Source organism: Accipiter gentilis, chromosome 18, assembly GCF_929443795.1.
Source record: "Accipiter gentilis chromosome 18, bAccGen1.1, whole genome shotgun sequence".
Lineage (NCBI taxonomy): Eukaryota > Metazoa > Chordata > Aves > Accipitriformes > Accipitridae > Astur > Astur gentilis.
The window spans coordinates 2,928,085-2,953,525 of record NC_064897.1 but is presented as its reverse complement, the minus strand read 5'-3'; the positions used below and the strand labels follow the sequence as shown (position 1 = coordinate 2,953,525).

The 25,441-nt window shown below is 40.9% G+C and overlaps 1 protein-coding gene across 1 annotated transcript in view; it reads right to left on the bottom strand.

Moving 5' to 3' along the window:
- Nucleotides 1–349: 349 nt before the first annotated feature.
- The window catches only part of FBLN1 (fibulin 1), an 82,500-nt gene continuing 57,408 nt past the window's right edge, over nt 350–25,441 (bottom strand). Inside the window, exons 15-17 of the mRNA XM_049821486.1 lie at nt 23,730–23,872; nt 21,594–21,725; nt 350–1,625 (exon numbers count right to left, since the gene is read on the bottom strand). Of these exons, the coding sequence (XP_049677443.1) occupies nt 1,486–1,625; nt 21,594–21,725; nt 23,730–23,872 (415 nt within the window). The 3' untranslated portion in view covers nt 350–1,485. The remainder of the gene's footprint in view (nt 1,626–21,593; nt 21,726–23,729; nt 23,873–25,441) is intronic.

Genomic DNA, 25,441 nt, shown 5'->3' with positions numbered 1-25,441 from the left:
GGCAGAACAAATACTGTCAAAAGGGTATCCTTTAGTCAAATTCTGTGTATGAGAATGTGTTATAAAATCTTAATTTAAGGAGTGAGAATGCTGCAGGCAGAGAAGCTTCCCTGCCACAGAGAACGGAATGAAGACTTCTGCATGTACACAGTAAAGTTGCTATGGTCTTTTATTTGCAATGGATCAGAAAGGACGATCTTTATTATTCAGAGATCATTCAGGTCAATGGAAAGATCCCTTTAAGCTTCAGGGGCTTTTGCATAAAAGGAAGAGACAAATGCCTAGCGCTAATAACGACCGATGAAATAGCAGACTGTTTTGAGTGGGAAATGTGAATATATACGTATAATTAATTTGTTTATGGGAAATATAATATACAATTTTTCTGGTAAGCAGAAACCATAGCATATTTGTGAGTATTTCCCATCTGAGTTTCTTTATTTCCTCATATCTTAACAAACATAACGAACTGAAACACGGAGCTAATTATTTTCTGTTCTGTAATAAAAAAGATACATTACTTTGATGCCCAGAAAATACATTAAACATTCATTTATTTGTGAGAGTTTCATTATATTATTACATATGCCTTGGTTTGGTGCATAGGAAGTGTACAGTTGTTTAACATGCTAATTTTATTACCAATTTTAAAAAGGTATGGAGCTTTATTCTATAATAGACAGAAGATACAGGTCTGAGTTTCCCATGTATTGCTGAGTACAGACGAGATGATTGGAATTTAAGCGATATGCCTTATCCTTGTGACAGGTTAATTACAATGACAGGTATTTGTTTAATTAGAATCAAACATAATCTTACAATCAAATAATAAGTACAAAAAAGGGGAGTATTTTTTTAATATGTGCAATAGCTTCTTCGTCTTACTATTTCTAATTCCTTTTGCACTTCCTCTTGCAGCCGTAGCTGAATGTTGCTTTTTAAATATCTGGGCTAAACTTTTCAGAAGGTATTAGCAATTCTGGGTGCCTATTCAGTTATCCTACTGGGGCCCAAAAGCAAATATTTAGCACTTTCTGACAATCTGACTCCTTCAAGGTAGTTAATATCGAGGTGAAATTACTAATCCTTACCAAACTTCCTCCATCCAAAGATACCACATATTCATCCCAAGGAACTCTGACATCTATTTTGTTCCACATCCTCAGCCACTCTGGTTATCTGGCCAAGGAACAATAGTTAAGACCTGCCTAAAATTTTAGGAAAGTTTTAAATTTCACTAGGCAGCTGAGCACTTTTACACACTACTTACTTTATACAGACAACTACATCAGGCTCACTTAATTTGCTCCACCCTATGTCTAATCAACATAATAGCTTGTTATTTGTCTTAAACTATAAACCAAATATTTAAAAATAAAACAAAAAAAATCACTACTGGGTTTTACAAACAAGTATATGGCATAATAGTTTGTGGTAATGATTTAGGTTGGAGCGGCTTGCTTGTCTGGGATTTTAAACGCTCTCTCAGAACCAGTACTCGGAGACAAAGATGTGAACATTGACGATGTTACGATGAGATACCACTCCACCCATGACGTAGTTCATCTCCAGTTTCAGGATGGCATGGAAAGGTCCAACAATGGGCCTCACCTGGCGAACTACACCTGTTGGGATAGAAACAGGTTGCTGAGATTAACAGGAGAATCAGATGGGTTTGGATGAGCTACACTCCCCATTGTTTTCAGCACAGCTTAGAAAGTTATTTTACCTATTGGGTCTGTAAATAGCTTGCAAGACAGCTTGCAAAATAGGAATAAACCAGAACTTTTGAATCAAAATACCTTGAAGATCTAGAAAGAGCACTAAAATGATGCTAATGGCAGAAAAACTACATATTCTAAAATTAGTAATATATTTTTTTACCTTTTATTCAGAGAGATAAATTCCGTAAGTAGTCTGTGACGCTGCTTTTTAAGTAAGTAGGACATAAGGAGACTTTCCCTAGGTAAGCCAGCACACACACTGCCCTGAGGAGTACGTGAGCACACACACCTGGGAATGCCATGCAATTCCTGGTACCGTGTTGAAAACCGCACTTCATTTGGAACAGCAGAAATTATTTGTAATGCAGCAGTAAAATCAACACTTTCCCTATAAACATCAGATGCCACTGATCTCTGAATTGTTCGCGTGCCACAACGTGGATAGACAACCCCACTGGAAGCAACGGGAAGAAAACCAGGGGAGTTTAATGAGGAAAGGGGGACTATCACAGCATGGGGTCCTACGTCATTCCTCACACGGATGGCGGCCTTTCCCTCACCGACATCAGGGCTGGGTAACGAGGAAGGAAGTGGCAAGGGAGAAGCGAGCTGTGTCTTTTAGGGCTCTAGTCCTTTGGTTTGTTCTCCATGGAGGAGCCTCAGCGCTGGGGCGCAGCAGGATGAGGACTGCTGGGGGCCGAGAGCGGTGGGGCCCTCAGGGGGTGGCAGGGCAGGGCTTCTCCAGACAGGGCTTGTCCCACCACCCCAGCCAGGCAGCAGGGCAGGGCTGGGGGCAGCCAGGTTCAACCGAGGGCCCAGATCACCGGGCGAGCTCATGGCGACGGCACTGGGCCAAAGTCAAGCCGTGGAGGCGACGCGTGGGTCGGGCTCCAGAACAAGAGGACCTATGGCTGTGATGGGGCTGGAGACCAGGCTTCTTCCAGGACTGCTCAGGCAGGGGCTGAAGCCGAAATGGGGCTCCTGGCCTCTGGGCTTATCGGTGCCTTGACATGATGTGGCTAAACAGAACATCGTTACAGCTTCAGATCTACGCAAAAGAAAGTCAACAGGAGCTTTGCCATTGACTCCAAAGGCTGAAGATCAGATCATAAACATGTCCTTGCTCCACGGTTATTTTCTAGGTCCGGTGTTACAGAGTAGGGAGCTACCAGATGGCTTCCATCTGAAAGGACGTGTCCGAAAGGTCAAAATCACGCAAACCCAAAGTCAGCCGGTGGGCACAGGGAGTCTGGAGGAGACCCCCTCCTCCTCAGACACCTCCTTCTGACAACTGACTTATCTGACAGGGCGCTTGATTCAGAAGGAAATACCTAGTTTTATTTAAGGAGTTATTTTATTTAAGGATTATTTAAGATGTATTCCTTCGGCATGCTGGGGGTTATGTTTCACAAGCAGGCACCACACCAGCACCTCCCTGGAGTCCCAGCCGAACTCCTGCAGCAGTCCTCTACGAACACATTGGCTTGAGATCTGATGGGGGAGATAAACGTTTGCTTATGCAGGCTGTCAGCACCTTTTTCTAAGGCAGTGATGACATTACAGTTTTGTCCTGTTTAAATACTAACTAATATCTTCAGCATGCAGTAAAATTGCAAACTTTTCACCACATTCACTTTGCTTGCCGTATTTGATGAATATACTTTTTAAGCATCCTTCCCCCTACAATTTATATGTACATACATATATATATACTTGGTTGGTTTTGTGTTTTTTTTTTCTAGTTTTCTTGGCTACTCTCCTGCACCTTATAAAAATGACTGGACTTGGCAGATGATATATTGAAAAAGAAAAGCCTTGCTAAAATTGCCCTCCCTTTAGGGTAGCTTTTAAAGCATTTTGCTAACAACACATCACATTATTGCAGGCACTGCTTTAACTGACAACCACGGAAACACACACCATTGGAATCACTCAATACTGGCAAGCTGTTTAACCCACCCTGTTAGCGGCTCATGCAGTGATCACCAAGCCTCAAATGGCAAAGGTTGCTGTTTCCATTTAGCAATCTTTTTATAGTGTTCTACACTTTCTTGCTCTACTCTAGTAGTCTACTCTAGTCTAGAAGTAGGATTGCAAATTGTGGTTTTTTTCTGATGTGATGCAATTCTACTCAAGATGATTTATGCCATCTATCCATACATTATTGACATAGCATTCAAAGCAATTAGTAACTTTCTCATTCTTGTTTGGATGCATTCTGCTAATAGGCAGAAAAAGTGGAACATTTATTTTAGAGGTGGAATGGGCAAACACACTGATTCATGTGGCAGCACTTCTCCATAGAGTTCTCTTGCTGCAGTTTTAAAATCAGGCCTAATGATGGTCTGAGAAGCAAATGCTGCACGTGTTAAGCCAGCTATACTGAAGCAAGAAATTGAAGGAATGTACAGAGAAACACAATACTCTTACAATATTTATTTATCCAGTTTGTTGTGCCAATGTCCTAGATGGTCCTGAAATGACCACCAGGGCAAAAGAACTATTTCCCTTCCTCTCCTATTAAATAAATAGGATGATGCAGTGAGATGGGTTTGCACCACAACATGTGTATAAGGAAGGATGCAGTGATTCTAAATGGGCAGGAGAAAAAAGAGTAAGAAAAAAACCTTGAAATGTTCTACTGCACAAAAGCATACAACAGGTTTTCAGCTCGTGGCAGATTTACTCATTGAGAGCTTTCAATTTTTTGTGTGTGTGAAAAGTGCTAAAATGGAAAACCTGAGTATTTTTCTCCACCAAACCCAAGGACAAACGTGGATGGAAACCATGCAACAGCAAAGCTGCTCAGAGCCTGAAACCTGGCTATGCGCTTATCCAGTTCCCAGTGACCCTGTTGCAGTGGTCCTAGGACTTGTCTCAGAAATGCTGTTAAAGGCTACCTGCTATAATGTGTCACTGCCTTTTGGTGCTACCTGTGTCTGATTCTCTAATGTCTTGTGCCTTTCATGTCAAGTAGGAGGGAGACACAACTATTCCAGACCCAAACTAGGCCAGCGGTGCCTTGTGCCTGCTCTCACAAACGGATGTCTAAAATAAAAGCTTGAGACTCAGGCCTCGTACATGTAATTCACATACGTGGCTCCATGAATCAGTCAATATCTGAAAAGCATTTAACACAGGGCACATCTGAAGATGCCATGTGTAATAATTCTAGACATTTTTAAGTGACGTGGATTTACCAGTTACTGCAGCATTTGTGTAAACATGTTGTTCCACTATGCCTTTTGGCAGACTAATGCTGGGTCCAGATTTGTGGTCTGGCATCCTTCAGCATTTATGGCTGAATATTAAGAATAAAAACATACTTTATAGTAATAGGAAGGTTACAATTTTTAAATGTACTAAAGAGTCAGAAAACGTAGAAATAAAGCAGCTGCGTTTTGATCTCTTTTGTACCAGTCTAAATCCAAAGTAGCTGGATGGAGCTGCTCAGATTTGACATGGGGATAACTGCAGACTGGGACTTGGTCCTGGATCACTGTAGCAGTACACACTGTCCTGTGAGTCAGTCTCTATAGGATGCCACAAGAACAATGGTGTTGCTCACTAAATGACCTGAAAACAGGGGGCTCTCAAATACCACCATCAGCTGGTCCTCTCTGGGATCGAAGCTGCAGACTCTACAGCTGGTAAATGGGGTGAGTTTATTTAAGCAAGTTCACCCAAATCCTTTTCCAACAAAATTAGATTTCAGCTAGGTTAGCATTTTGCACAAAAAAAGCCAGGAGAATATTTGTCTATATTAAAACAGGGTGAATCACTGATAATAAATGAACAAGGAGATTCGCACTGCTGCTGAATCCCATGTGCCAGGCAATCTCGAGCATCTGTGTTGTCTTGCCTACAGGCACATCTCTGCAAGCAAGCACTGCTGCCCTCCAGTCTGATGCGCTGCTGTTGCTGTTCATACTCCTCAGTTTATAATCTGTGGCCCAAACATAGACTCAACCTACAGAAAACCCCATGTCACAGGCCATTTAGACTACTTTCCATCAGCTCACCTTTGTTTGGTTTTGCTTTTTTATTAACTGAGCAGAGGTGTTATTACGCCTCCCAAATCTGCTTGGGTATCTTCATGGTTTGCTGACCTCCTTTTAGAAAACAATGATAAGACTTCTTTTTCCTGCACACTTTGCCCTTATTGTAAACGGAATCTATGCCAATCCTTTCCATCTGCTGATCTGTGTAAGCAAACAGCCTTGGCTTTAGAGGCAGTAAGTTTTTGGATGTCACAGTTATTTCTGCAGTGTTAGTCTGACCATGGCCCAGAACTTTTAAAGCTCTGTAATTAATACACTGAGCTGCTCTCTTGCCCTGTTTCTTCTTCCTTCATGTTTTGTATTTTGATTTTGTCTAAGGTAAAACTGTGTCACCACGTGTAGTGAAGACATTAACCTAAATAATATATAATACTTATTTTCAAGTGAGAAAGGACAACAACCAGCAATCTTAGAGCCACTGTCATTGGATTACTGAGGCTTTGCTTCTCAAAGAAGATGGGATAAATAAGACAGCAAGCTTAATATTGTTCATCTTCCTAAGCCTTTCAGCAGAATTTCTATTATTGTAATCAGATGCCACAGGTATTCCTTGGCTTGTCTATACCTCCTTAAGATATCATTACATTTCTCTGCTTTGAAATATGTGAGACCCTCAGGCAATTCACTTCTGTGTCTGGTTTCTGCTTGTATTTTTGCATTAGGCAGCTGATTTGCTAAAAAGCTCCATTTTGAACTTAGGAAAAACACTGTTGTTTTGTTACCACATTAACCCACTCTGGATAAAAAGCCCCCATGCTATCATGCATTAACATTTTGTCTCCAGAAGTCCAGACTCCTGACTCTGACTTCCGTGCTAAGCTCACTGCCCAGTACGCAGAAGGAGCACTTGAAAAACTCTTTAGAACACTTTTTTTAAAAAAAACTTTTTTCCACTGCTAACCACAAAATCTGCAGCAATTATATTTGCAATGAATCTGGGTCATTGTGTTCCTTACACCTCTTGCTGAACACTGCATTTGCATTTTCTCTAGAGAAAGTTCCTCTAACGGGGATCTCCACTGTTCGCTAGAAAGCAAATCAGAACCAAAGCAGCTTATTTTCACACTGCCACTCGAAAAGGCTGTTTTGGATTGGTAGAGAGGATCCATTATGTTATGTTTTCTGTTCCAGAAGTCAAGGTCACGGGATTTTCCACAGGGACTGACTCTTGAGTCTAGTCAAATATTTAAATCTGCATCATGGTAAGAACACAGTACAGACGTAAGTTCCACCCATTTCTCTGAACTTTTAAGGACCCCCATGAAATCAAGCTGAGAATTGTCAGTGGAGCAGGCAGGGAATCAGAGGTTGAAAGGAGAGGCCACGGGGACTGCTGATTACTGGGGAGCTGTATTTGGTGACTGCTGGAAGAGGGGATGTGCTGAAGTAAACCTCTACTTGCCTTACCCGCATATGCATATGGAGGCATATATATTTGTGTATATATAAACAATCTAAACTACAGCCAAATCAAAAGTTTTCTTCCAAATAACCCGTGGGCTATGCTCAGGAATATACAATAAACACAGTTATCAAAAACGGGATCAACTCCCTCAACCACATTTCAAGCTTTGTGTTAAGTAACAAGCACAAGAACTCTTTTCCTCTTACCACCTTCCCCTCTTTTCCCCCATACCCAGGGTTACAGCTGTATTGTTTTGTTCTGGTCATCACATGCCAAAGGATAGTAACAAAACTACGTGGTTTTTTTTCCTTTGTGCTCACAGCAAGCACCCAGTCTCCTTTCTGTGATTCTTCTCAGATGGCAAGTTAATGAAGAGACACGTGGCTTCTTACTATCAGTTGAATCCAACAGCATTGCCCCTTTTTCATTAGTGCAAGACTTCATACTTGACATTGTTGGTAGGTACTAATTTAGCCAGTTTTTCTGGGAACAAACAATTTATTCAGGAAAATTTTTTTGTTGTTCTTGTTGGTTTTTTGGTTTTTTTTACACTGTTTAACTGTAAGATCTGTGGTCAGCTAAAAACTGACCACAAACTGACTAAACTTGGGAGGGATGGTAAGGAGTTACTGAGAGAGCATGAGGTGGTGAAAAGAAGAACAATCCACTTTTCTGGTTCATTAATCTATAGTTACCATATTAATCCAGTCCTAAATAGAACAAAACACATCTTTTTATTCATTCTGAGATGTATTTTAAATTAAACACTCTGTAAAACGTATCTAAAATAGTAAGAATGGGATATATACTTGAAATACCAAAGGCAGACAAACAAGTCTGAGCATAGCTCATTGTTCGCTTTTCCTTCAAAATAAGCACGCGCTGCTATTGAATTTTTTTTTTTCATGTTTGCATCCTGGCCATGCATTGTTAAAATTAACTTTCACAAACAAGAAACTAAGAGGACAACTGAGGATTAGTCTTCATTCACTCTACTGCAAGTGGAAGTACTGACCATATATAAAAAAAGAATATTTTGCATTAGTTAGAATTAACAGCAACTTGGTATATGAATTACTGTGTGGAATATGGCTCCATAAGAATGTTAATATCGGCTCCATTGTAAAATACAGTCATAAACAGCAAAGAGTCTAAGGGCTGAGGAAAGCTAAAGAATCTCCTAGGATCTTCTCGGTAAGTCTCATGTGCGATGATGTTTCTTTGCCCCAGTACACAGGTTGTTTCACTGGCTGCCTAGCTCTGAGGTCCCCAAGGCAATTTCTATTCAAGTCCATGCCAGCAAGGCAGGCGGGACAGCAGGGTTGAAAAGCTGAGCAGGATATGAGGCTTCAGAGGTGAGAGGCAGGAATACACACTAGGGCTGAAAAATGCATTGCTTGTTCGTCCAGCATGTATGGTATTTTGTTAGCAATACACTCATTTCTGTTCCTCATGAGATAAATAAAATCCCATGTGAGATGCATAAGAGCCCAAGTAAATGAGTTTTTCCCCTAAATTCCCTAATCCTTGGGCTATGAGTCTACAGGTCTGATTGTAAGTGAAAGCTAAAGTCCATCACAAAATGTGCCCCCTTCGGAAAAAACGACAGGAAGGCCTGTCAAGAGAACGTGCTATTACATGGTGAGACATAGCGCTGTCTGGTTTTAGATGGAACTTTTGGGATGAGCTGCTAGTGACACCTACGTTTCAATGACACAAAAAACACCTTATAATTTTTCCTCTAGCTATTTTCCTTGTGCTTTAAATGGATACTTGGAACATGAAATGATTAATTTGGAAAAAATCAAGTACCAGAGAATGTGGTGAGAGCTGTGGAGCTGGAGCCTAAACTCAACTGAAACTCGGGTAATTTATTGGGCTTTATATTAACTTCCAAGTAATCTCAGCCTATGTTCTGAAGTCCTACATTTGGTTGTTCCGGGATCTCTGTTTCTCCACAAAAGACACTCTGGGCCTTTTTACAGCCTTGTCAGAGACAAATGGTCCTAGCTGCCACAATGCAACAGTAACTATCCTTTTTTAAACAATGGATCTTTGGGAATCACAAAAATAGCCTTTAAATAGTCTGATAGTGTGTGTCAGGCCATGGCTATCTATGATTATGTACAAAGGACAGACACAGACTCTCCCCTAATGTTAGCAAACTTCTTGAATCCCATGTAGATGTTGCAGTAATATGAGGCTGAGAGGTTATCGTCTCAGCCTCCTGGAACCTAAAGCCATTGCATGGCTACTAAACAAAAGTAGCCTAAAACACCGGCACACTAGCAGTAATGTGTGGTGAACAACTTTTTGTAAGGGGAAAGCATGTTTATGAGTTTCCCTTAAGCAATACAAGAAGGCTGATCTCCTCATGTTAATGCAAGATCTTGGACTATAATTTCAAGTTTGCTTTTCTCCTCAAGGCCTCTTGCTTTATACTGCTGGCCAAGATTTTCGAAATTAAGAGTAAACATCTCAGATGCATCAGTGTTACTTAAGAGCCTAGTCATAGTTTCAAAAGAGGTGTTCAGGCAATTAGGAAGTTTAGGACTAGGGAAATGATCGTTGCAGTGGCTATTGTAAAAGGCAAAGTTGATAGGATCATTCCAGAAATGAGCAAGAGCAAAAAAATCCAGCCATGAATAAATGCTTCCTTGGATCAAACCATAGACAACCAGTTGCAGGTTAGGCTTGAATACCAGACTATCTCAGTCTACAACATGTAAATACATATCTATAGCGTGAAGCCAAAACTATATAGCCAAATTGTGTTTTGGCTCTGTAGACCTCAACTCAAAGAAGTCATGTTAAGATTTGTAAGAAAAAAAGTTATTTCTTATTCAGTATTCATTACAAAGTTCATCAATAAGGTTGAAAAATTATTCACATCCTGGTCACAAACAGAAAATACATATTTTAGGCTATTTTATCCTTTTTTTTTTTCTGTAAAAACTTTGTGGCTCTGCACACATTGAAGTTTAATTAAATTCCTTTCCTAAAAGCTGCTCTTTATTCCAAAAAGGTTATGCCAAAGTAATGATTTTCAGTGCTTAAATTACTCTGGCAACATAGTTACTAGAGTACTTACTGACCTATAACCATGCCAGTGGAGAAGGGAAGTGAATCAACTGTTGTGTAATTGCTTAATGTATCCTAGCTTTGAAAATATAATGCTTCAAACATTGCACATTAGGGAATGTCTTACTGCATTTGGTAGAGTGAAAGCTGCAAAGTTTTTCCTTTCGTAGCAATCTAGTCCTGTCATGTTTTCAACATCACTGCAATCCAGAATCAGAATAACAGAACAGCTGAGGCAGGAGGCACCTCTGAAGACCATCTACACAACCCCTTGCTCAAAGCAGAGTCACCTAGAACGTGTTGCTTTGGGCTGTGTTTAGTCTGGTTTTGAGTATCTCTAAGGATGAAGACTTCACAGCTCTAGGCAACCTGTTCCAGTGTCCAACCACCTTTACAGTAAAGAAAGGAAGTTTTTTCCTATGTTTAAATGGAAGTCCTGAATTTCAGTTTGTGCCCATTGACTCTTCTTTCCACACCACTGAGAAGAGTCTGTCTCTGCCGCCTTTACTCCCTCCTATTACATTGATCAGATTCCCCCTGAGCCTCTTCTCCAGGCTGAACAGTCTCAGCTGTCTCAGCCTCTCCTCATAGGACAGATGCTCCGGTGCCTTCATCATCTTCATCACCCTCTTCTGGACTCCCTCCACTATGTCCATGTCTTTCTTGCACCAGGAAGGCCAGAACTGGACATAGCACTCCAGTGGTGACCTCACCAGTGCAGAGTAGAAGGGAAGGATGACCTCCTTCAGCTTGCTGGCAATGCTTTTCCTGACGCAGCCCACTGGCTGCTTTTGGCACAAGGGCATGTCATCAGCTCATGATCAACTTGGTGTCCACCAGGACACCCAGATCTTTCTCTGCAGAGCTGCTTTCCAGCTGGTAAGCCGCCGGTATGTACTGGTACATAGGGTTATTGCTCCCCTGGGGCAGGACTTTGCATTTCCCTTTGCTGAACTTTACGAGGTTCCTGTCAGCCTGTTACTCCAGACCATTGGGGTCCCTCTAAATGGCAGCACAACCCACTGGTATATCAGCCACTCACCATGATTTTGTTTCCTCTTCAAACCAGTTAAGGTGCACTCCGTCCCATCAACCAGGCCATTAATGAAGAAACTGGCCCCAGTATTGATCCTTCGGCTACACCACTGGTGACTGTGTGCTAGCTACGCTACTGGTCACAACCCTTTGAGCCTGGCAGTTCAACCATTTTTCAGTCTGCCTCACTGTCCACTTATCTAATCTACATTTCCTTGGGTTGCCTAGAAGGATATTAAGGGAGATGGTGTTGAAAGCCTTACTAAAGTAAAGATAAGCAACATCCACTAATCCAGAAATCTCTTTGTAGAAGGCTGTCAGGTTAGTCAGGCGTGATTTGCCCATCGTAAATCCTTGCTGACTACTCCCAGTCACCTTCTGGTCCTTAATATGTTTGGAAATGGTTTCCAGTTGGATTTGGTCCATCACCTTCACAGGGACTGAGGTGAGGCTGACCAGCCTGTAGTTCCCTAGATCCTCCTTCTTGGCCTTCCTGAAGACTGCAGTGACATTTGCCTTCTTCCAGCGCATGGGAACTTCTCATCACCACAATCTTTCAAAGATAATTGAAAGCAGCCTTGCAATGACATCAGCCAGTTCCCTCAGCACTTGAGGGGGGGGCATCCCATTAGCTCCCATGGACTTGGGTATGTCCAGTTTGTTTAAATGTTCCCTAAACTGATCCTCCTCCACTGAGGGCGCTCCAGACCTTTCTATTGCTCTGAGGGCTCCGGGAATCCTGAAGGCTAGTCTTATCAGTAAAGAATGAGGCAAAGAAGGCATCGAATACTTCAGCTTTCTCCATGTCTTTTGTTACCAGGTCTCCTGCCTCATTCAGAAGCAGGCCCACATTTTTCCTAGTCTTCCTTTTGCTGTTGATGTACTTGAAGAAGCCCTGCTTGTTGCCCTTCACAGCAGTGGGCTGTGCCTCCACAGGCAGTCTCACAGGCATTATGTTCCTCCAGTCCTCTCCAGTTCATGACTGTGCCTAAAGGCACAATCTAGCTGTCAAATTGCAGGCATTTCCCAGACCACCAGATGTCTGCTGACTTCAGAAAGTTAATGTACACCTTAGATTCCTCCATATCTCTAAAGCTAAATAGTCCTTTTCATTTTCTCTCTCTTTTTTTTGTTGTTGTGAAAGCTATTTATATTTCTCTCAATTATTTGTGACAATAACAATGTAGGCTCCTGCTATGTGATGCCCTATAGTTTCTGATATAATCTGTTTTATTAATAAGTGCCTGCTCTTTGGAAAATGAAATATTTCTTGGTAATCATCACTGCAGGCATCAAATCATATGCAGAAAAATAGCTCTGAAGATATCATTAATCCTTGAGCTGCCACACCTGACAAACATAAATATGGTTAAAGGATTCAGAAAACTCATTAATCAAAATACAAGTACTGAAATAGATTTCCTCTTGCTTTGAAGTATATTGCCCTCATAACATTGTGAATTAGACCTTCATTCAAGTTTGATGGTGAACACTTCACAAAATAATAGATTTGGAGGATCAAGTTAGAGTTGGATGTTAACAAGGTTTCCATGCTGATGGAGAACTGCTTCACAGGAATGTGGCTGGCTGTATGTATCTTTGCTGAAGTATCTGGGGACAAGATATTAAAAACCATGTACTTTTCAAACATGGACCTCCCAGATCTTTATTCAAATTCCTAAAAACGGCCTAATTTTCAACTGTTGAGCAACCAAGTGCTTATAAAATGCTTCAGAAGTCAGTTTGGACACATAAAATCACACTTTCATAAGCTACATGACACTCAGGGGAATTTCACCGTTGGCTTAAGCTGATCAAAAAGAGTAGTCCTGCTATATCCTCCATCCCTTCTATTGGATTAAGACCTTAAAGAAAAGAATAAAAAATGGACCTTGCTGCACAAGCACTAATGCTGACAAGAAGGAAAGGGCTGGAGTGTTTGTTCAGAGGTAGACAGGAGAGGGGGATTTCCCTTTTGAGCACCAGCAAAGCTCTAGACCACTGAATACAACCCCAGTGTCCCCTATTAGGGAACAGAAAGGCAACGGTGATTTAGGTACTGTGAGTATTGCACCAGTGGCATAAACAGGGCTTCTAATGACTTGGGCCACTTGGTGCAGCGCTGAATGCAGTGGCATGTTATCTCAGGAACAGGCAAAAACGCCTCTGTCCATACAGCGATTCAATAACCACTACCCAACAGTGCAGCTCAAAGCTGTACTGTATCCTTCTCTGAGAGGTGTAAAAGAGGATCAGGCATAGGGCAAGACACCCCTCGGAAAAAAAGAGTAGCGTAACTAGATGGGCCTGGGCCTGCGACCATAAGCAACACCTATTGCTCAGATCACTCCCATGCTCAGAGTATCTATTGACCACAGTAATCATTTAAAAGCCACATAAAGACAACGCTTTCCTTTAAAGACTATCCAAACAATTGTGTCTAAAACTCTCCAGGTACTCGTAGCCTTTGAAGTTTCCACTTCGGGTACAAGTCTTCATTTAAGTTTAGCTAAAACTGAATCTGCTTCTCTTTTTGCCTTCTGTTTCACCTCTAAAGAAAATGGAAATTACAGTACAGGAATTACATTCAGCATGAAAAAAGATCTTTCTGCCTTATTCAACAGTTCAGAAATTTGGGATTCAATTTATTATAAATGCTATCCTTCAACCACTCAATGAAGTTTAATTTCATTAACACTTGGGCTTCTCTAGAAAGCTTTGATTGCTGAAATGCATCAAATAAAGAGGCAATAAAGAGGCCTCATGGTATTAATACATTTTTTGGCCAGAAACAAATGGTAAATATTTTCAAAGCTATTATCTGTCATGTTGGATCATATGGAGCCTTGGTATTATGAAAGAATTAAAAACAACCTTTGATTTTACTGAGGTTTGGCTAGTTTACAAATACTATGATCTTTATTAAGGATACCAAATAACTTCAGAGAGATGTGCTCTTATCTTGGTTTGGCAAACTTGAAGTGCTTTTAGATCTCTGGTTTGCCTTCCAGCCAAACCTTGCAATGGGTTTTAATGTTGACAATGCTGCAAAATCACTCATGCCGAAAATGCAATAACTGTACTTGAAGTAGCCTCATTAAAAAATAGTTTCCACCATATATTTTTTAATCCTTCCTGTTCCACCTTTGAGAACGTGACATGCTTTATGTAGTATAAGAATCTTACATATTACAAAAACAGGTGGAAAAACTTCAAGGCTGAATGTCCAAAACATGCAAAATCACATATATCAGCCTCCCGATACTTTATTCCCACTATCTTATTTACAGGCGTTTAGTATCCATCGTGGCACATCATCACGTACATGCAATCTCTCCATTTAGTGAGAGCAGCTTAGTTTACCCTACCTGTCCCACAACCACATTATTCTGTTCCAGCCAAGTTTTGATACAGTAGCATATCCATGACACCTGAGCAATTAATTATTGTAACCCTAAGCATTTCTTGGCAAAAAGCCACATTATGGCACACAGCACGATATGGCTCTGTGATTCAATTTACCATGGAAGAAAAAGTACCTAATCCTGAGGATTTGACATGAAAGCCCTTATATAGCTGCTCAGTCATCACCTAGAGGCAACAGTTCTGCTGGTATTGTTAGCAGAACTTCTGACAAGGCAAGCTTTCTGAATCTTAACGTGTGTTAATCCCTGACCAAATTCTCAAAATAAGGCTGAAATAAGGGGTCACTTCACCACATTTGACCCCTTTAAAAATAAAAGTTAGGGTGGGTTTTTTTTAAGTGAGCCATGCATCTGTGCATCATACCGGGAAAGATTTATGATATGCCTTGAGTCTCTTATCTTCTGTCTCCATTTTTATAGGGCGTGTAGGTGCTACTGCAGGAATAAGATGTTTGCAATCAACACAAACTCAGGAGCAGCAGCAGCAAAAGCAGCTGAATCAGTTGCACAAATATTTCACGCTTGGAAATTGTCAGAAAAGCAGGTCTCTGACTGCTCTAAACTGGGGCAAAGCATCTCAGAAGGCTGAATTCACACAGACATCTCTCAGAGGAATTGCTATAGTATGTTTCTCAGTGTACTGGATTCCAAGCCTGGCTTTATTTGCTCATTTATGTAGTATCTCAGCCCACCATTTAAAATTAATACCAAAAAATGCATGCTATGTAATCTGAACCAAGGACCTTCGGTGGTCCTCTTAGCTGTTCCCTGACTCAGTCCATTTCTTTCCCAAGTCGGCAGGTTTTATACTTCACGCCACAGTTCACAAAACTTCGTCAGAGTTGCGGTGTGATTTATTTGTCTGCTGGCTTTATGGAAACTGTAACCGAAGGTGGTCTGTATGAATGTTTTTGTAATACGTTACACCTTCCTACCCAAGGGGTGAGATGAACATTGATCAAGGAGGAGCGTTTGATGAACCAGATACTTGCAATATGCTAGAGTGAAATTTGGCATTAGGAAGGTTGTTCCACTTGAGCACGAGACTCATTCTCACCAGAAAAGCACCTTCAGCATTTCTTGGATACAAAATGAAAATTCACCTCCTGCTCGAGTTGCTTGTTTGCCTCCAGAAGAGCTCTCCAGCCTGACATTTTTTCTGGAGGGGAGGGAGGGTGTTGAGAGATTTGACTACTGAACAGCGCAGTCATCAGCATCCCGAAAGGGCAGGTTCAGGCAATAAATTTAGGCTCTCATTTACCAAATGGCTTCTGGGCACCCTCATCTCAAATGCGTAGCTAGTAATTTCGACAGGGCAACCTGGCATAGAGAAAAACTCACAAAATATTCTTTGCTGAGGGGCTCCTCTTGTGAAAGGGGCAAGCCTAGATGAAACCAGAACAAAGATACTGAAAGGGACTGTGTCTTTTTTAATGTAAGGCTGGAAGAGCCTGTCGAAAAACCTGCTGAATTATGTCCCTGCTCTGTGCGCTCACTGTGAATGACTGGACAACATCGGTTTTGTATTGCCAGACACCATTGTCGTTTCATGCTAATGACATTATAGTCATGACAAAAGGTGGCTATTGTTGCTTACTTTCTAGTAAGAGTATCCACAAGGGGAGATAACCTATGTGCTGAAATCCTCACCCCTGTGAACAGCAGAGCTCTCCTGGACGCCCTGGCTCTGCGTACACCTAGGCTCCACTTCCCCACAGAAAAGCAATTGTATGTGAACTGCTACTTTCAGCATCACAGCTGTGCCAGGAAGCCCAAATCAGTCCGGGGATCTCATTATGCTAAACACCGTAACAAATGCATGGTAAGAGCCAGCCAGCCTCTGGCCAAAGTCTAGAGCAACAGAGGATAAGGGAGAAGCAGAGAGGAATGTGAAGGTACTTGCCCGGCACTGCAGAGTGGGTCCAGGGACAAAGTTCAGAACCGAATCCTTTGCAATCCTGTGACTAAATTTAATGTCAGACCATACAAACATTTGCGTGGTGGACTGTGAGAAGACTTGCCACACTGGGAATGTCCAAAGCACTTACAGGATACCCCTGTGCTAAGGACAAGTTTCCCAAAAAGTCAAATAAACCTCCAGACTCCTTCTCCTGCCCCCAACCAATACGGGATCCCCCAAGCACACTTTCTTATGGTGACTGGTTTTGTTTACCTTCCGATCATTTTTTAAAAGTCTCTCCCCAGCCTCTGGAACATATTAAACAATCATGATAGCATAGTAGAAATTAGACTACTAATAAATCCAGTGTTGTGCTATCAGTAGTTGAGACACTTTCTGTAATGGTTCAAAGCTAACATCATAAACTATCATACGTGTAAAAGAGGCTGGAAAGTCAGGACAGAGATAGCAGTGAAATCCTTGCAAATAGCAACGGAGAGCAGTAGTACCTTATCTGTAAAATTACAAGCAACTGTTGATAATCAGTGTATTTAGGCACCAGCACAACACCCCTGAGAAGCTCTATAGGTATGAGTGAAATTTTATAATTGTATATGCTCTGGATGTTTTTTATAAGAATAGTACCATTCTGCTTAATCGGCAAGAATATATGCTTAGGTTAGTATCAAATACAATATGGAAGATTTCAGCCTATCAAAACAACTTCTAGCTGTATTACGAAATTTAAAATCTTCCTGAAGTTTACCAGACTACAAGGTGGTATTACAGTCACCTAAGGAAATGAATGCGTAGCTGAGGGGGGAAATGTTTTATAGTATCTGATAATACCTTAGGCATTGATAGGACATTTTTGTACAGGTTGAAAATGCATTCTTCATTTTTCACTGACAGCTGGTTAAAAGAGGAATGCAGTGAAAAGTCCATAAAAGCTTTTAAAAAACCCCCAAACCCGGATAGGTCTGCACTTCTGCTTTCCTCCCACCCATGCTAATAAGTGATGTTAGTTATTAACAGTATCTTTTGGATTCAGTGCCACCTTGCCCTATAACCACACCAGGCAACAGAGAGCCTACAGCACTTCTTGAACTGGGGAAGAATGGGGTTTCGCATCTCTTTTTTAATACAATAGAGTAGAAATATTGGAGGCAACTTTTTACACAATTCTTTTTCTTCAGCTTGCATGAAGTCTACGCACTGCCACTCCAGCAGGCTGGCTTTCGTTCCTTCTCTTCCACTGGAAGATACTTCCTGTAGGTCAGCACAGCTAGTTTTGGAGTCCGTTCTTACTTCTTTTGGCTCCTCCATGTCTGATACTCCTGATCATTGATTCCCATTTGATGTATTTTCTTTCCGTGACTTTGCAATACCATCCATGCCGCTTTCTTCTCCTACCTTTGTGCCTGCTCCTCCTACAGCTCCTTTGGGAGACCGTGTTCTTTCTTTTTCTAACATTCCCTGGGGCAGCTCTTTCCTCTGTTTCTAGTTTCTTTTTTCCTTCCTCACAACCTGCTCCTACACACTCTCATCTCCTCCTATGACCTCAGCTGCTATCTCTCCATCAACAAATCACAAACCAGCCTGATCAGCCACTCTCCATCCAATCCCACATACTTCTCAGCTTCACTAACATCTTCTCCTTGATGTCTTAGTGTCACTTAAAGGGATAATGGCTAAAACTGATGACAAGACTCTCTTCAGTCCACAATTCTCTGTCAACGTTGAAGTCCTCACTTTTCTTCTGTAAATCCATCTCTAACAGCTCCTCCCACTCTCTAAACCTTTACCAAAAGCAACCTGTACCTTTTCACTTTTTTTTAGTGTTACACTTTTGAGGGCATCTTGTTCCTTTCCATTCACACACAGTTTAGATGCAGGTCCTTCTTAAGGCATCATCTCTCTTCTTGTTTGTGACAACCTAGCAAAAAACTGTTTTACTAATGAAGGACTGCCTGCAGGAGCATCTTCATTGGTCTGCCCCTTCTTCCCCTCTTTTCCCAGTGCTCCCTCCTTTCTTTGAATTCCTTCATTGGTTTCCTCTGCTCTGACATCAAGTCAAGGTTTATTACACTCATCAGTTTATTACTCTATCAGTAACACTAATAACTGTTTTCCTGCTCTTTTCCATATACTCTTACGTATTTCATCTCTCTCTGAGCTAACCCATGTCTTTTCTTTAAAAAAAACCAAAACCAAAACAAGCTCCTGTAGAGTTTTTCTATCTTTTCTCTTGTAGAAAAATTTATCTTGTAGAGAAAAGATATTTGGTGATCTAATTTCCATTAGCAGATAAAATAGCTTTGATACTCTAGTCATTTCTCCTGAAATATTACAACAGAATGAAACATGCTTATTATTCCTTTTACCCATGCATCTGTGATTTATTATCAGAGTAAATGTATTCTTTCCCCTACAATATAGGCAGCAAAAAAAAGATTGAAAAATAGGCTACACAGATTCAAGAGGCATATGTCCATCAGTGGTCATCAAGCATGACAGCCCAGGTGTGCTTTCCCAGAAGCATATAAATGATGATTGCAGCAAGTTGGAACATTGTATTTGGAGAAAGATTCCTGTATAGCTGTCTGTTACTGGCCCATATGATGGACACTGGTAACTGGGCTAGCTGGACATTTGCTCTGCTAGAGTCCCTATATTACATCCCCATAGTTCTGATGTTCCTGTAACTTAATGGGATAACCAATAAAGCTTTCTGATAACCAGTAAATCTTTCTGATATTGTCTATGCCCTTTGTCTTTTTCCACCCTTATACAAACCGTTCCCCTTTCTTTACAACAGCGACTCACTTTGTGAACTCCTGTGGACTAGGATCCCATCTTATTTATTTGTCTTGAAAACTTCCCAGCACTTTTATGGGAACACCTAACATTCTGATTATTAATAACAAGAAAGATGATATTATGATGAGAGCAGCAAAACCGCTGCTGGCAGAACTATTTGCAAACCTAATTTCACACATACAACATGCTGTCCTGAACCTATGCCCCTCCAGGTAATATCAGCTGGGGTTTTGTTTTGTTTTTCCTTTTCCAATTCTGCTGCAGGCAGTTTACTTTGCAGCTTCCATCCATTAATCTCAAAGTACTTTTACATAGAGGAATTAATTAAGACTCTTACATACAAGAATTAATTAAGACAGTAGTAGGCATGTTTTATCATCTCTGTGTTGCACATGGGGGAACTGAGGTAAAGAAAATGTTACCCAATTCTTTTGCAGAGCTGGGAATGTACTTAGGCATATATCATATCCTCTCAACCAGGTGTATAAGAGTATCCTTTCTCTCCTAACGTTGTGAGGCAGATATTCAGTTTACCAAGTAAAATACCCTTGACACGCAGTCCTATTATTCAAAATGGAAACGCTTCCCTCAGGCGAATACCTTGGCCAGTCAAATTTCTAAACACATCCTTCTTTCTTATTTCAGGCAGAAAGAAGTACACAGCATGGAAAGCAAACTACTGTAACTACTGCGGGATCTGATAACATTTATACTCTTCTAAAGAATCAACCCAATACCTGAAATCTGTAATCTTATCATCTTGCTTTAATAGACTCTCCCTCTTTCTCAGCATTCACATGTATACTTCTGTTTGATAAAGAAAGAAATATAAACCTAATGACTTATGATTTTTATCTACAGTTCATAAAACCTTTGCACAGTTGACGCTGCACTATCATGCTTCTGAAATGCAACAGTGCCACCTTCAGATCGTGCTAAATATGACTTTTTCACAAACCATCAGTATGGAAGAAGCACAACAGTGATTTTTCTTTTCATCCAGACAAGTCCTGCTAGAAAGCCCAGAAGCACATGTATAAACCTGAGCTGAACCTGCACATTCACAAACTGAAACACAAATGTTCACCGGGAAGAGTCATCCTTTATTTTCATAAATAAAACATTAATAAAGAAAAATCACATACTACTTTTTAATACCCAGCATATTCATTCTCTAAGCATGAGAATCACAGCATATTCCCCTGCCACTGCACTAGCAACACACATTGGGCAGAGCAGCACATCAGCTAGGACCTGCTCCTGCTTTGCAACCTTCACATAATTTGCCAGCTACTCCTGGCTATGTTGGGTCCCAGAGTGAGAGCCAAGCTACAGTATACATTGGAAATAAGTATCTGTATGCATGGATGTATATATGCTAGATACACTTTACACATTACATACTGGATACAGTATGCATTATATCCCCCAAAGGGGCCCTGCTCTGAAAGAAACCTACCAGAAAATACGACCCCAGGTTTTGTTGCAGCCCTTCCCTGCTAAACAAGGAGATGCAGGTCTAGTGTATGACCCGTGTACACAGGTATATCTCCTGCCATGTCTCCTCCCTGCCAAGTTGAGACTGTAAATCAAATGTATATGTTCCATTCTGAAGTCTCTTCTAAACCACAGCATTCGACAGATCCCTTTTACCCTCAACAGAGGTATTTATTTAAAACTGAAACAGCCTGTCATTAAATATTAAAACAGGTAACAGTTTTGGTAAATTCAGTCCTGCTTTAAAAATTTGATTATTATCCAGAAATTGGTGCAATGGTGTTTAAACACGAAAGAACAGTTAATTAAATTTACAGTCTCTTTGCTGACATACTACATATTTTATATTTGGTTTGATTATAATGGGCAAACCTCATCATTTTAAAGCTAAGCCATTTGCATTTGTAATTAGACCCAGTTCTGAAAAAAAGTTAAAATACTTCTCAAATTAAAGGTTAGGCCTCCAGTATTTTGAATAAAAAGTTATCTGTGATATTAGTTCAAATTACACATATTGGACTGGAGAATATTAAATCAATACAGGCTTGAAAATCAAGGTGGGAATTAATTACTTGAGTTAATTTCTTTGACTTTGTTCTACAATATTATTGAGAGAAGAAAGTAAACAGAAAACATGCTACTCACCCACTGTCATACCATCCATGTAACGCTTGATGATATCAAAGGAATCCCTTAAATTTCCTTCTGTTATGTCAAATATGATATCTGCCTGGTTGGCCGGATATGTAGGTGTGATGGCACGAAGAAAAATAATCTCTGCAAACAAAGAGTATCACAGAATGTACTGAGAAGTATTTGAAAACACCACTGAGGAACCCGACAGAATTTGATCCAAAATGACTTGCCCTCAAAGCTGGTGGACGACACCCCCACCGCCACCACTCCCAGTTTGTCCTTTAAAATGGAAAGAAAGAAGATCTGGGGGAAGGGAGGATTCAGATAGATTTATTTTCTCCTCCTGCACCATCCAAGAAGCCCTGAAGCCAAAACACTATTACTTTTAGAGTCTAGAAAGACTACTCTTAGAAACCAGTCAGACTTCCAGCATGTACCCAAAGAGGACAACACTGAGGATCCACAGGGTGGGCAGTGGAGGGGGACCAAACAGATAAACCCCTGAACTCTTATTCCCTTAGGCAGTTACACAATGTATTGCCATTAAATATTACAGAGTCCTTTTGAGTACTGGAGGAGGGGTATAGGTTTTTTTAAAAGTGAGACTATTTTTCAAGCCCCTTGTGACGGAGGTTAAGTATTATTATTCTCATGATTATCCTTGCTCTACAGATGATGAAAGTAAACCATGGGGCTGTAAGAATTCACCCAAGGCCATGCATTGAATTTAGTTTAGGAACGTCTTCTGGGCTTCGGTAGTACTCTCAGATCACTAGGTCTCATCTCTTTTTATTAAATCATGAGGATGGACTAATGAGGGAACAGTTTGGGAAGCATCCTGGGCCAAATCCTTAGCTCTGCTGCCAGTGCACCTGGTGAAGCTGAAGGGGTGTGTATGGGAGTAGAAGTGGCTATGGGGCATTCCTCCGTTCCCTGTGAAGTAGGGCCAGCCAAGGTCTGAAAGAGGCCTGAGGCAATCTATAGCAGCTCTATGCATCTAAGTTACTGGTGGCTAAATTGTTCCTATACGAACAAGGATTGGGACGTCTCTTGCCCCACTCCTTCTGCCTGGTACAGAAGTGAAGAATCAGCTTTGGCTTTCATTTAGGACAACCTTCTGAGATAGCAAGGCTGAGACTCTGGGTGCATCAGAAATAAGGATTTAAGACATTTAAAACCCCCTCCAAAATAATCTTCCTTTCCTCCATCCCCTTCTTCTTTCTCTGCATCTGTGGCACGCAGTAAGTTGCTGAGTGGCTCGTCCTACAGAGAAGCAGGGCTGAAGGCAGTCATCCCACCTCTGGATCTGTAGGCAATCCCCAGTGCAGCTGCCAGAAAATGAATACAAATGCCAAGGAGCAAAAATTGGCTCTTGATCTGTAAGTTTATATGTGAACTAAGCAAAGTGAGTGTGATCCTTAAGAAACTTCACAACTTAAAAACTCTCAGGTAATGCAGAGGCTGATGAAACTCAAGAAACACACGAATGCCCATGAGAGTGCAGCATCTGGGGCTGGAAAACTCACTTTGGATGACTGGACAGCCACTCACTTGGATGCTTTTTGAAAATCTTAGCTTAAAAACTTTTGTCCAGTCCTTGGAATTTCCCTTCCTTTATTCTACATTTTAAAAAACAATACTAATTTTTTTCATAAGTCAAAAATAGGCGAATCACAGTGCTAGAGAGCATATTCAAGATAATGTATTTTGTGATTAATCTTTGCATGTAGATAAAGACTATATTCTTGGAACAAACCACCTGTCAATAGTGAACAACAGACCATAAAACAGATGAGAGAAATATAATGAGCACCAACTTCCTATGGCAAAATCTGCAAAAAAGGGAAGAAAAAAGTCACACGGCACACAGCTATTATGTGAGTAAATGTGGTAAATAGGAATTCAGACTGAGTATTTCCTTAGACTGAGAAGCTGTATGAGTTAGAGCTCAGAATGACTTTCTTTGCCCCATAAAATTAAAACTCCTGGATATCGAAGGTTTTAATTAAATGAATAGTACACTGTAATTTGGAACTGTGCAAACATTTTACTGCACCGGTAGCTAGTCTGGCTTTAGGCAAGGATTTCCGGTGGAGGTTTTATATGTTGTAGTCTATTAAATGGAACAAGGAACAAACCACTTACCTTCAGGTCTTGTAAATTCTCTGAACGTGGGCAGTGAAATGACAGTGTGGGAAATTGTGTGGACTGGATCCAACACACAGGTGACATCATTTGGTCGACAAGACTTAATGCAACGGATAGTATCTGTCTTTTCAAGTCTGACACTAAGAGAAATGAGAGAGAGATGCATATACACCCTGCAAATGAATTACTCTGTGTTTTGCAATCTGGGGAGCTAGAAATTATAATTGATATAAGTGTTTGTTCTTCACCTCGAGAACTTAGACTAATGCAGATCATCAGAACTGCTGGACCACTGAAAAATTTGGCTTGGCTAAGAGTTGCAGTCAAACCCCCTCAAACCCAGTTCTTCAAGCCAGGCATGTAAAAATAGGGAGAACTGTAGTGCGTAAGATGCCACGTAAAGTTGCTTTCCAAGTACAAACAGGACAAAACAACTAGGCCCAGATCCTCAGCCGCAGTGTACTGGCGCGGTCTCTGCCATTTCAGTGGAGCTACACTTATTTGCACAAGCCTTCCTGTACTCTATGTGATAATCAGTCACACAAAGCAGAAACAATTGTTTCCATTCTGGAAATTTGGCAGGAAATATCTGAAGGACCAACCCTCTTTCACGATTTTCAGTGCAGCAAGAGCCAGAAAAGCCTTTCTGATGTCTTTTTTTTTTCACACACAGCCCTTTCCATCTAAACTGAGACAACAGAGAGGAATGGGAACTGGGGGACGGAAGAAGTTAACCACATTATTTAAAACCTCAAAGACTGAATTCTGAGTTTGGGGAAATGGTAAGGGTCATTTCATATTCCATCTCAACCAGCTGCTCATTCGTCCTTGAAAGTCTATTAAAAGTTAAATGACTTCTTCTCACCCTTGTCCACTAGAGTGAATTTAAAGTCACTTACAGTTCAAGAACTTCACACAATACCCGGTCTGTGTTCATGAGAGATGAAAGGGCTATGCTGGGACTCACAATGTGACTAAGCCCCACAAATGATCTCAACTTTGACCTGCCCATTTCTTCATATTTCTAAGTGGAAAAAAGAAAAGACTGCAGTGTCAGTGGGGGGGAACTAAAAGATTAAAAGGAAGAAAAATTCACTGACTAAAAGGGAAACAAAAATGGAAGCTTTACTTTGTCAGATACCTCTAGAAACAAATGGTTCTTGCTCTTTTCACAAATGTGTTACCCAAGTCCACACCTACAAGCCATCTTTTTTCAGATGTTCAAAGGGACTTTATGGCTCTATTAATAATAAATACATCAGTAACTTCTTATTATATGCTACCCACATTTGCTCATCAAAGAAGACAAAGCCAAACACGCTGATATTGTATGAAGCTAAAGTAAGGATAAAAGAGAAAGCATGAATCAACATTAAGGAAACCATGCTCAAACAGATGTGAACAGGCATAGTCCACAGGAAGGCAATGAAGCTGGGTTAATTTACACCAGCTGAGTCTGGCTTGTTATTCTCACTCTGTAGTTGATGTTTTGAGACTGGCCAGGAGATACAGGCCAGGAGTGACCTTTTACTTCCCACCTTTACCTGGGTACAAAATTTCATCATTTCCTAGGCATCTCACAGGGAACAGAATAGGGCTTTCTGCTGGTTATGCTGGTCATTGTAGAACAAATTAAGTCTGGATATATGGACATAAGAGCCTGACCTACGATAACAGATTCCATCCCCTTATTTTAAACGTCAGCTGCC